The sequence below is a fragment of the Melanerpes formicivorus genome, unplaced genomic scaffold, assembly GCF_026170545.1.
Source record: "Melanerpes formicivorus ecotype bairdi unplaced genomic scaffold, bMelFor1.0.p_v2 SCAF_15, whole genome shotgun sequence".
Lineage (NCBI taxonomy): Eukaryota > Metazoa > Chordata > Aves > Piciformes > Picidae > Melanerpes > Melanerpes formicivorus.
The window spans coordinates 18,433,928-18,447,206 of NW_027142367.1; the positions used below are offsets into that span (position 1 = coordinate 18,433,928).

A 13,279-nucleotide genomic window follows, 5' to 3' on the forward strand; every position below is an offset into this window, starting at 1 on the left:
AAGTCATGTAGTCCAACCCCCTCTCCAGTAAGCAGGTGCATCCTCAACTAGACCAGGTTGCTCAGAGCCCTGTTGAGCCTACCTTGAATATCTCCATGGATGGATGTTCCTAAATGTCTCATCCATGTGACTTGTAAATAACTCCAGGGATGGTGAGTCCACCACTTCCCTGGGCAGCCAGTTCCAATGACTGATAACCCTGTCTGTGAAGAAATTCTTCCTAATATCCAACCTGAATGTCCCCTGGAAAACCTTGAGACCATTTCCTCTTGTCCTTTCACTTGTTGCCTGTGCGAGGAGACTAACTCCCACCTCAACTTGCTTCAACTTCTTTTGAGGTGTTCATAGATTCACAGATTGCATTAGCTTAGAAGGGACCCTCAAAGGTCACTTGTCCAACGCCCCCCCCCCCCCCCCCCCAACCTCCCCTGCAGTGAGCAGGACCATCTCCAACTAGATCAGGCTGCCCAAGTCCACATTGAGTCTGACCTTCAATGTCTCCAAGGATGGGGCTTCAACCACATTCCTGGGCAGCCTGCTGTGGTATTTTACCATTCATTGTGAAGAATATCTTCCTTAAGTCCAACCTAAAGCTATCCTGCTCCATGTTAAAATCATTGTTGTAGAGAATGATGACACCTCCCTTCAGTCTCCCTTTCTGAAGACTTAAATAACCTCAGTTCCCTCAGCCATTCCTCATAAGACATGTATTTGAGAGCCTTCACCAGCTTAGTTGGCCTTCTCTGGACATACTCCAGCACCTCAATGTCCTTTTTGAAGTGGGGGGCCCAAAACTGAACACAGTACTCAAGGTGTGGCCTCAACAGTACTATGTATATGGGCACAAATGCTTCCTCACTTCTGCTGGCCAGACTGAATAATATTTAGAAAAGTTTCAGCCATCAGACAACAGGGAAAGCAGAGTATAAACACTATACTCTTGGCACAATGGTAAGGAGGTTGTGATTGGTGTAGGGGATTCATATCCAACTATTCAAGAGAGATGGGTTCTGCTTACAACTAGCAGTGTCAATATGTGAAAACCTGCGCTCAGTTTCTGACTGCAGCTGAGTGCTCTGTGCCTCCATTTAACCTTATTCAAGGTCTTGCTAGATATTCAGAACACTGTTACTCTTAAAATTGGACTTTCATACTGAAGTACAATGCAAACCTGTCTAAAATTAAACGAGAGGGCATCACTTATTTGCCAATGGGAAGACAGATCTTTTTGTAAGAGAAGGGCAATGGAGTGAACCATAGACAGACATTATGTTCTCATCTTGTTCTCAGTCTACTTTACTCAGTGCCATGTACAAATATACCATGCCAATCAACAGAACTAGGTTTCAGTTATTCTGGAGATGCTTTTAAAAACATGGTGGAAAACTCACGAAGCATAATCTGAACAAAACACATCTGTTTCTCATGAAATTTTCTTAGTACTTACACATTTCTCCATTTGCTGAATGTTCATATGTCTAACTACAGTAAAACCAGCCTGATTTTCATTACAGCAATTTAATAAATCAAACACTCCTGCAGGTCTAGTAAAGGTTGTGTTACCAACAACACAGTACACATTCTGTAATACTCAAAATATGTAAAAGGATTTCAAATTTGACAGTCCATACATTCATGTGTTCAGTGTCCCTAGGTGATCTGCAGCAAAATCAGCACTTAAAGCAGTGCCTGTTCTTTCCCAGATAATGATTGATCATGCAGTACTGAGTTGAATTTGTGAGAACATTTTGAAGGGAAGAGATTGGCAGAAAATAATGAGGAGTTGACTTTGCTGCACAAGGAGAAACTGAATGATGAAGGACTGAGTTTTTAACCAAGCTCTCTTACCTGACATGACAGAAAAAGGAATACAAAGATTGACTGACCAAGTAAATAATTGGACAACTGTGTGCTCTTACTTAAAGCTTGCTCGAGTGTAAAAATCCTGATTTCAAGCACGGATGGGCGAAGCTCTAATGTTTCAGACTTTGAATAGTCTGAATGAGAACAGAGTGTTCCAAAAACACCTGTTTCTGACCAGGCTACTTTGTGTTGCCTGTGCTGGACTGAAGCAACTCCTTCCATGACTCAGTGTGTTAAGCAAGGTGCAGAAGTGTTATGCCCCTTCTCTGGGGCCAGGAATTGTTTTACTTTTGAATAACTCGGTGACTCCAATTGCTCACTATTGCCTCCAAAACCAATCTCCTAAGCCAAAACACCTTCCTTGAGAGGTGAACTATCAGCAACCTAGTTCTTTGCAAACAGCAGTTCCACCCCTTTTCCAGAAGTAGATGACCAATCTCAAATTTTTACCAAACACTCAAAATAAGTGAATTATGAAAAAGCCTTTCATATGTATATGTAATAAACATATACATATGCCTTATATATGTATAAACCTCCATATTCACATGCATGCAGATATATAAACATATAATGGCTGGTACAGTGCTGTGTTTTAGATTTAGTGCAAGAATAATGTTGATAACACAGTGATGTTTTAGTTGTGGTTAAGCAGCTCTCATCCTAAGTATTTCCCATACTCTGCCAGGAAGAAGCAGCACAAGAAGCTGGGAAGGAGCATGGCCAGGACAGCTGACACAAGCCTGCCAAAAGGATATTCCATAACATAAAACATCATACTTAGTATGTAAACTGGAGAGAGGTGGCCAGCAGGGGCTGACCCCTGCGTGAGCATTGAGCAGGAGGTGGTGAGCAGTTGGTTTGTGCATCACTTGTCCTCTCTTGGGTTTTATTTCCCTCTAGTTTTGTTATATTTGTTTCCATCATTATCATCATCATTATTGTTGTTGCTGTTTTTTGTGGGGGGGTTTGTTTTTATTAATTGGTATTATGATATTTTATTTTTTTTACTAAGCTGTTCCTATCTCAACATGAAAGATTTACTTTTCTCTTTCCAATTCTCCTCCCCGTCCCACTGGGAGAGGGCAGGAATGGACAAGTAGCTGCATGGTGCTTAGTTGCTGGCTGGGGTTAAACCACAGCAGTCTTTAAAGTATCTGACAAATATCTACAGGATTTTGTAGCTGCCTGAAAGATTTTGCCAGTGGTAATTCAAAGCACAGAAAGTCCTGCTAGAGACAGCTGTGTGGAAGATTGTCTCTGTTTAGGTTTGATTAACCAGCTTCCTTTTATTTGTATAACACTGTAAGGACCTAAAGCTAGCATATGCTTTATTCAGCTTTAGAAAATGAAGACTGAAAACACCACCTTAAAGAATTTTCAGGAAATTGCAGAATTAGGGGTAGGAAGGGACCTATGGAGATCATCTAGACCAACCGCCCTGCTAAAGTAAGCTCACCTGGATGAGGTTGATCAAGAATGTTTTCAGGCATATTTTGAAAAACTCCAGAAGGGAGACTCCACAATCTCCCTGGGCAGCTTGTTCCAGTGCTATGTCATCATCAAAGATCTTTTTTTCCTTATGTTTAGGTGGAATTTCCCATGTTTTAGTGGTGTACATTGCCCTTTGTAATGTTGTTGGTCACCACTGAAAAAACCCTGGGCCCACCCATCCTTTACATATTGATAAGCATTGCTAAGCTGGAGGTTTGAAGGAAGTTTTACACAGAGAGAGTGATGGCCCATTGGAATGGGCTGCCAGAGGAGGTGGTGGAGTCACCATCACTGGAGGTGTTCAGGAGGAGACTTGATAGGATGCTTGGTTGCATGGTTTAGTTGGTTGGGTGGTGTTGGATGATAGGTTGGACATGATGATCTTGAAGGTCTCTTCCAACCTGGTCTGGTCTGGTATGGTCTGGTCTATTCCATTCCATTCCATTCCATTCCATTCCATTCCATTCCATTCCATTCCATTCCATTCCATTCCATTCCACTCCACTCCACTCCACTCCATTATCCCCTCTCAGTCCCCCAGTCATCTCTGTACTCTCTCCTGGACTCTCTCCAGTTCCCTGTCTCAGTTCATCGGACAATATTGAAGTAGGAATGGTATCCCAGTGCTTGCTAACATGACAGGCAAGAGCTGCTGCTCTACACACTGCAAATCACACTAGTTAAAAACGTACACCTGAATACATGCTGTCCCACATAATACATACCATATCATAGCAGAAGTTAGCAAGCCAGTAAGTTTTGTAGCCCAGGCCTGTGATGTGCTGCAGGCGTTTTGTGCCAGATACTCTGTCTTTCACAATGGTACTTCCAATAGATGCGGTAAGGATAGAGAAGCCCAGCATGATACACAGGGCTACCCCACACTGACGAACATTCTCCATTCTAGGGTACAAAGCAAAAAGGCATATTGAAAACACAATGTGAATAAAACCTCACAAACACCAAACATTTTTAAGGCCACCTTCTTACCAAAACAACACTAAACATCATGACCTTAATCCTGTTCACAAACATGTTTGTACAGTGTAAACATCTAATTATAGAACAGGAGCAAGATGATGCAAATAACAAAACTATAGGTTTAAAGTCTGAAGAGTAATGTTAAGCTTTTGCAAATATTTCCTCATCTACAGAAAACTAGATTTTAAAACCTTGACAATCATTTGAAGCAATTACCTCCTTGCAAATGTGATGACCTGTTCACAAATGCTATGTAAAGGGCAGTCAGTGTGAATTTGGGATTACTCTCTATAAAATAATGCAACTATATCTGATATAAACAGTAGTCTTGACATATAAACACCAGACTACTGAAAATGCTTCATTTGGTGTAACTGAATTGCATCTATCAAGTCATAACATCTGTTGCTTGCAATGTACATGCTTATTTAATTAGTAGTTTCAATTATCAGCTGTTACATGTTTTAAGAGTTTGCTCACATTTTATCTTCATCTAGCAAAGCTCCTCCATATGGTTGGCTATAGAGTGTGATCCCTGTGAAAACAAAAATGAATTATCATACACTGACAGCTACATCAGGATTTCAAGTTGTAAAGTACATTGTCGACACCTTATTACACAAAATGAATGAAAGAGCTAAATGTTTAATAAGAAACAGAAAGAGGTCAACCACCAAGCTGCCAGATCAAATAATGTCTTCTGTTTAGTGATTTCCAGAATCTGGGTTCACCAACATTTAATGGGTAAACATAAATAATATCTGCTTTTCCACATTTGGGAGTGTAGAAATTGGTCCAACAGTGCTGTGTATTGCTTCAGGATCTACATCACAGAAGAGACCAAATGCAAAACCTAAGGTAGAATTTGTTCATATAGTTAATGTTGTGGACTAAGATATCATAGAATCATAGAATTCCAGGTTGGAAGGGACTCCAAGGATCATCTGCTCAAACCTTTCTAGGTAATATTATAGTTTAAATGAGATGGTCCAGCACCCTGTCAAGCTGAGTCTTAAAACTGTCCAATGTAGGGAAATCTACTACTTCCCTTGGGAGATCATGTTCTCATGGTGAATATTTTTTTTCTGCAGTCCAATCAGAATCTCTGCAGGAGTACCTTGTATACATCACCCCTTGTCTTTTCCAGGTGATTCTTCGTAAGGAGGGAGTCTCCATCATCCCGGCAGCCACCCTTTATGTACTGGTACAAAATAATAAGGTCTCCCCTAAGCCTTCTCAAGGCTGAACAAGCCCAGTTCTCCCAGCCTTTCTTCATGACAGGTCTTTCAGTCCTTTGATCATTCTTGTGGCACTTCTATGGACACTTTCCAGCCTGTCTGCATCTTTTTTGTACAGTGGGGACCAAAGCTGCATACAGTACTCCAGGTGTGGTCTGGCAAGCACTGACTGAAGTAGGATAATGACTTCTTTATCTCTGCTGGCAATGCCTTTGTCAATACAATCCAACATTTAGTTGTCTTTCTTTGCCACTGCAGTACATTATTCATTCATGTTGAGTTTATTAATAACCAAGCCCCTCAGACCCCTTTCCACAGGGCTGCTCTCCAGGCAAGTGGATCCCAGCTGCACTCCTGGGTTATGTATTCTTAGGTGCAACACCCTACATCTATCCCCATTGAATTTCGTAAGGTTCTTGCTTGCCCGCTCCTTCAGCCTGTACAGGTCTTCCTGGAGGTGGCTCTCCCTTCTAGAGTATCAGCCTCTCCCCTAATTTGATGTCATCCGCAAAATTCATCAGGGTGCTCTTGATACCAACATTTAGTTCACTTAAGAAGATATTAAACAGTGTTGGGCCCAATATCAGTCCCCAAGGAACCCCACTTCTGACTGGCTGACAGCCTGTTAGCCAGATCCCCATCCACCACACAGACCACTCGTGTAGACTGCAAGGTGTCATTTTTTCTAGGAAAAGACTGTGGAAGGTGGTGCCAAAAGCCTTAAGGAAGTCCAGGTCATGAATGTCCACCTCTTGCCCTGCAGCAACCAAGTGAGTTATTCAGAAGAGACCAAGTGCAAAACCTAAGGTATAATTTGTTTATCACAGTATGACAGTATAACTAAGGTTGGAAATGACCTCGAGGATCATCGAGTCAAACCTATCAACACAGACCCCATGACTAGACCATGGCACCAAGTGCCACGTCCAATCTCCTCTTGAAAGCCTCCAGGGACAGTGACTCCACCACCTCCCTGGGCAGCACATTCCAATGATGAACGACTCGCTCGGTGAAGAACGTCCTCCCCACCTCGAGTCTAAACCTCCCCTGGCGCAGCTTGAGACTGTGTCCCCTCGTTCTGGTGCTGGTTGCCTGGGAGAAGAGACCAACCCCTTCCCGGCTACAGCCACCTTTCAGGTAGTTGTAGAGGGCAATGAGGTCACCCCTGAGCCTTCTCTTCTCCAGGCTAAACAATCCCAGCTCCCTCACTAATATCACTAATGCTCTGGAGTAAGGTAGGTTGTTACCAACATTTATGTACTTGTATTTTATAATTGTAAACCATTTTTAGATTGCTGATCCTTTGCAGAGAAAAACTGTTTCACTAAATGTACAGAATAGGGCACACCTCAGACTGAAAGTGTGGAGCTTTAAATTAAAAAGCTAGCCAGTTGGGAGACAAGAAAAATTCTGAGTAGCAATGCACTGTTAGGCTTATTTTGATTCTTGGCACAACCATCCTGTAGCAATCTAGCAAACTGAACTTCATAAATGGAAGGTAGTTTATGTATAAAAACTGTAGCTTTTTGCTTTTTTTCCCTTTTCAAGGAAAAGATGGAAAAAAGGCAAGGAGGAAAGAAATTTTCAGTGCAAAAGTTCCTGTCTAACAAGTCTTGATGCTATTCATGACCTATTTCTGCGCGTGTACCTGACAGGGGTGCCAGCTGTAATGCAATATCAACTGGGCATTCTTACAGTAAGATCAAACCACCACTATATGATTAGAGAATTTAACAAAAATACGCTATTCACAATAAAAACAAAAATGAAATCCATCCTCCCAGCAGCTGCAACCTTCTCAGTATCCCTGCCAAAAAAAAATGAATTGTTGGCAGCCTTAGATGAACTCTGCAGGATGTCACTTAATTGAACGTGCCTTGTGATGTCTTGTTAGAGTCCATCCATAAAATGGTAAAAATTGTCTTTGTTCCAGTAATAGGTGCAATTTGTCTAAATATATCTATACATTTATTTTTGCCCCTTTCATGATTCATTCTTCACCTTCAAATCAAAGTAATCCAAACCACGAAGTCACTGGGCAGTAAAAAGCTGAACAACAGAGGGTGATGATTAACTTGCATGAAAACTAGTACAAGGTAAAGATTTTTTTCAAATGCAATCAAAAGCTGTACACTGAAGCCCAGCAGCAGTTGGCAAATCAAAAGAAGGTTCACGTTAATAAGGTGTTGATTCACCATTAGTAGATGTGTTATTTGAAGAAGTCTTTCATGTCATTTGCCAAGATGTTCTTAGACTAATTAATCTGTAGTGTAAGAATTATGAGTCTGAGAAATGAGAAGGCACCGTTTCCCTGATTAGAGTGAAGAAAAGAGCATCTTCAAGAAAGAAACATGATTGTGTATTTATTAATTGATCTATTTATGCCTGTATAGTTCTGAAAAGGAATGAAGCAAGATGTCAATCCCAACAAAGCCCAAGCAAAAAGTTATCTGGCAATATATTTTTAAGCTGGCTTCAAGGTAAGAAACTTTGTTCCCTTTCTTTCCTCAGTTGTTTTGCCTACAATTAACTACTATTTTTTTGTGGTATGTTCCTTAAGAGTGACGATTTGGTTGCTATCTCTTGTATTCTTCATAGAAAGACTTTACAAAGCTGACATACAAGGGCGTTTTTACCAGTCCTGGAAGGAGGAAAGTAAGAGCTTCACAGTTTTAACTATGAATTTCAGCTGGGACAGGGGTGAGTAATTACATTGGACATGCCACTAATTGCTCCATGATCCTTCTTAATAGTAAGAAAAAATCTCAGTTTCTTCAAGATTACATCCCACCACAGGCTCATCAGAACTGTTCTTGGTTTATTTTGCGGTTCTGCACTGTATTTTAAGTAGGTCTGAGCCTGTCTCTTGGCACTCCTTTGTAAACAACCTCTTCTTTCTGTCACATAGCACGTTGAGTTTTGAGTACATAGATTAGTTTGGATCTGTGCTACTAATTCTAAATATCATAACTGTTAAAAGACTTGAAGAGAAGACCAATCTTGGTTTGTTCATCGAAGATAATTTGTTTCAGAGTAGAATAACATTAAACATTATGTATAATAAAATACACAGACTTTTTACAAGCTTTTCTTTGTAGTCATTTGAAATTTATGACAGTGTATCTAATTGTCCAAAATGAGACAATCACTATTTACTGAAAATGACAACTTAGGTTTTATGTCAAATTCACATGCAGTAGCCACATTAAGTAATTTTATTTTACTATTCCCTCACTAACCAGATATGGGTAAGGAGGTTTCTACTAAATGCCATTTCACAGTTTCCTTTGAAAAGGGGTTTGAAGTTATAATTCGCAAAGCAATCAGGAAACTATTCAGTCACTTTCCAGCAAAACTCAGCAGAAAATGGGCCTCTTGATCCCTTTAGCTCTTTTGAAGAACTAAATCTGAAAAAAAAATGAGGATGCTATATGAAAGCTTACAATGAGCCCTAACATGAAAGGTTTTTAAAAATCAATGACTTCGATAGGAGTCTTTCAGATGGAGCAAGTGCATCCCACAAGGCCTTTCTATAGTGATAACTTTCTGTTCTTTGAGTAATGATGTAAGAGCTTTTTTACAATCAATGTACTTTACAGCTATCTAAGAGGAAGATAATAGTCCTTCCCCTGTATTCCAGCAGGATAAACACATTATGACTCACCTGTATACAACAAGGTGTGAAAGTGACCTGTATAGCATTGGAAAACTGTTGAGCTTTTTAAGAAATATATATAGATATATATTTTGTCTCTACACATACATACACATATACAGATTTGTGGCTATGCACACATGTATACATATATGTACACATAGATAGGTAAATGACTTCTCTTTTTAGCATTTCTCTAACAGGTCCCTCTGCATTATGTGTCAAGAGCACAATCATGCCTTCCTTATACACAAAAATATACTGCTTTCTTGTTCATGAATGCTACTTGTGAAGAGGCTTAGCCAACACATACTGCCAGAAGATTACATAATGAGCACATATTTGTATAGATGACAATCCAAGACTTCAAATATTTGTTAAGCACTGCTTTGCTTACTTTGTTCCTATGTCATGCAACAACATAAAATATAACTTTTCCAAAATCCTTGGGCTCCAACTGTAGTCTGGGGGTACACAAACATTTCAGTTCCAGAATGGGAACACCTAATGCTACAGAAAACAAGCTAGCATCAGTGCTGTTCATGAGCTGCAGGGAAAGTGGATTAAAAATTTATTGCCATTAAAAATTCTCATTAAAATAACTGACTTTGTTTCATCAAAACTTTCTGCAGAAATATATTACTTTTTATTTGTTTCCATAATTCATTTAGAAAAATAAAATCCTAGCCATCTTGAAAGCAAGTAATGATTATTTTTTTTCATTGCTACTATGGAAACTTTTCCTAATCGATTTCCATTTTCATTTACTCGGGATTCCTTCTCTCTTTTCACTGTTTTTCATCTTCTTTCTTCCACATTCATTGTAAACACACTGAAAATCATTTTACCATTACAAAAAATCTTTTTTATTTACCATAATCTACTACTTAATTTCTTTAAACCAAAGTAATTCACACTTTAACTGAACTTTAAGAATGAGGGGAAGAGGCATAAACAGGTGTTAGCCTGAACTATCAAGCCCAGATTTCAAACCAGTTTGTAACTTCCTTGAAGTTCACCTGTGTTAACAGATGATTCTTTAGCTGCAGGGTTGGGTTTTTTTTAAGTCAGTTGGTAAATTATTTTTTTAAACTAGTTCTTATATAGTTCAGGGTTATCTGAATCAGATAATCCACAATCAGAGAATACAGGGAATCTTTCACTATATACAATAATAAGATATACCAGACTCTCCTGTTCCTTGAGTAACAGGATGTTACTGAAAGTCATGTTGCAGTATCAATTTTCAGGATATTCTAGGTTTGCCCTGGATATTTACATAAGTAGATAGACTAAAGTGAGAAAGACATCATTAAATAATACTGTATTGTGCATTAAATATCCCAGTTCAGCAAGCTGTAACAGTAGTTTCACAGTAATAACAGTAGTTTCACAGGGACAGATATTAGTGGCTGGAATGCTGCCTAGCAGAAAAAGGGCATTGGTTGACAGCTAGCTGAACACGAGCCAGCAGCCTACCCAGGTGGTCAAAAAGGCCAAAAGCATCCTGGCCTGTATCAGAAATGCCATGGCCAGCAGGAGTAAGGAAGTGATTGTGCCCCTGTACTTTGTGCGCTGGTGAGACTGCACCTCAAGTGCTGCATCCAGCATTGGATACGGCAGTACAAGAAACACATTGAAGTGCTGTAGCAGGTACAAAGAAGGGCAACAAAGCTGGTGAGTTGTTTGGAGAGGCTGAGGGAGATGTGATTATTTAACCTGAAGAAGAGATGGAAGAATTTCTTCGTTGCAAGGGTGGTGAGGCATTGAAACAGGCTGCCTAGGGAAGTGGTGGAGTCACCAACCCTGGAGTTGCTAAAAAAATGAGCAGGTGTGGCATTTTGGAACAGAATCTAGGTGTCATGGAGGCATTGGGTACAAGGTTGGACTTCATGATCTTAGAGGGTTTTTGCTACTTTAGTGATTCTATAATCCAAGGTGTAGAGAACCAATTGACACTTATTCCACAGGAATGTCCCTTGTAAAACACTGATAATGGCATAGTGAGATGTAAACTCACTTTTTACCTTACTGTTCACTATTCTCTTCCCATAAACAAACCTTCTGTTTAAATAAAGGTTCAACTTACAAATATTTCCAAGAAATATGTGACTGCAATTCTATTTTATAATATGAAAAAATGTTCATACTTTAAATAATTTTACTTTATTTTAAAATATATTATCAAAAGGTAAGAAAAAAGACTTAAAGAAGGAGTATTACCATACTGTCTCCAGTCCACGTTAGGAGGCAAATTAAACCAAAGAATGAAGTTATTGAGTTCATTTAAGTAAGATGGCAGTGAATGGAAACCTTTCTGGTTGTACCACACCTGGAAAAGAAAATGGAAACTGTGAATAAAAATTATTTGAATCTGAATGCTTATAGGAAAGTTCCCACACATTGAAGAATTGCAGGAAGATATCTAAGTCTCTTGTTATGACACTTATTTACAGAAGGTGGTGAAATAGGTAGAACAGAATCAGCTAATTTGTTCAGATCTTTTAACAGTATGCAGCAGTTTGTTTTTTACTGTTGGAGCTCTACACTTATGCTGAATATTAAACTGAGATTCTCCAATTTAATGAAGCACTGTGCCTCCTTCCCTAACACACATTTGGTTAACCAAAGGAAATAAAATGCAAAAGTAACATCTGTCATTTCAATTAAAAATATTTAAAAATGTGTAAAACTAGTGTTACAAGTGGAGAATGGTACTGCACATCCAAAGAGACTTCTCTAATATCTGCAAGTGACACACAGAAACAGAATATCTAGGAACAGAATATCCTGGAAAGTGGGGAAAGAAAGAATCAAGGAGGAACTGGTTACCAGATGTGAAACTATTCCAAAGCTCTGGCTCTTCCTTTGCCAATCAGTTTTTATAGAATATAGAATATACCAGGTTGGAAGAGACCTTCAAGATCATCGTGTCCAACCCATCAACCAATCCAACCCACCTAAACAACTAACCCATGGCACCAAGCACCCCATCAAGTCTCCTCCTGAAAACCACCAATGACAGCAACTCCACCACCTCCCCAGGCAGCCCATTCCAATGGGCAATCACTCTTTCTGCATAGAACTTCTCCCTAATATCCAACCTAAACCTCCCCTGGTGCAGCCTGAGACTGTGTTCTCTTGTTCTGGTACTGGCTACCTGGGAGAAGAGACCATCATCCACCTGTCTACAACCTCCCTTCAAGCATCAAGGAAATTTACACAGATGAACTTTAAGACAGGCAAGCCAAGCCAATCTCTCAAAAGACTACAGGGAAGCAATTCTTCTGCAGCAGTTACTTTGCCCACAGATCAGGAGAATCACCACACCTTGATAAATATATTCAACATTCACACTTAAATGTGTTAGAATCATTGCTAAGAGCTTGATAAGGAGTCAGAACCAAGCCTGCTTCCCCTTGTGACCAGGATTTTGCCATGCCTCAATTCACCCAGGACAATGCAAGAGCCCGTCGCGACAGCGTTGTTAACAGCTTGCCGTCTGCTAAAGCCAGACCAGCCATCAATGACCACATGGCCTTCCTGCTGGCAACCTGCCGTGCCTGGCACGTGAGAGCACCCCAAAGCCTCTAATACACAGCAGCAGCACTCCCTACTTGGGTACAACCAGCTATAAATAACTAATTAACTGCCTCTTTGGCATAACAGTTCTTGTTGAGTCTTCCCCCACTGTGGACAAGCGCCATTTCGATCCTGGGATATTCTCTTTCTGTTAGTTCTTCCCAGTTTGCATAAAATTGTTTAAATTGTTGTAGTTGCCTAAATACTGTACATTCCCACCGTAAATATATTCTAACTGCACATGCTAAGCTCTTTTTTCTAAAGTCTTGTGTCTTACATTAAATTGATTGCAAATGTAAAACATTTAACAGGAAAAATAATAGTTTCCAGAAATATCTTTCATATTTCTTGTGCTCCACACATGTAATTATTTACACAGTGCAGAAAAGATATGAACAATGGAAAAATGTATAGATTAATTAATAACAATTAATAGATTAATTGTTATTTCCATTATTTTATCTTC

General features: G+C 39.7%; 1 protein-coding gene across 1 annotated transcript in view; it reads right to left on the reverse strand.

Annotated features, from left to right (window-relative positions):
* ABCA13 (ATP binding cassette subfamily A member 13) overlaps positions 1-13,279 on the reverse strand; it is a 190,164-nt gene that overhangs the window by 49,347 nt on the left and 127,538 nt on the right. Inside the window, exons 41-43 of the mRNA XM_068147726.1 lie at positions 11,455-11,563; positions 4,819-4,873; positions 4,083-4,260 (exon numbers count right to left, since the gene is read on the reverse strand). Of these exons, the coding sequence (XP_068003827.1) occupies positions 4,083-4,260; positions 4,819-4,873; positions 11,455-11,563 (342 nt within the window). The remainder of the gene's footprint in view (positions 1-4,082; positions 4,261-4,818; positions 4,874-11,454; positions 11,564-13,279) is intronic.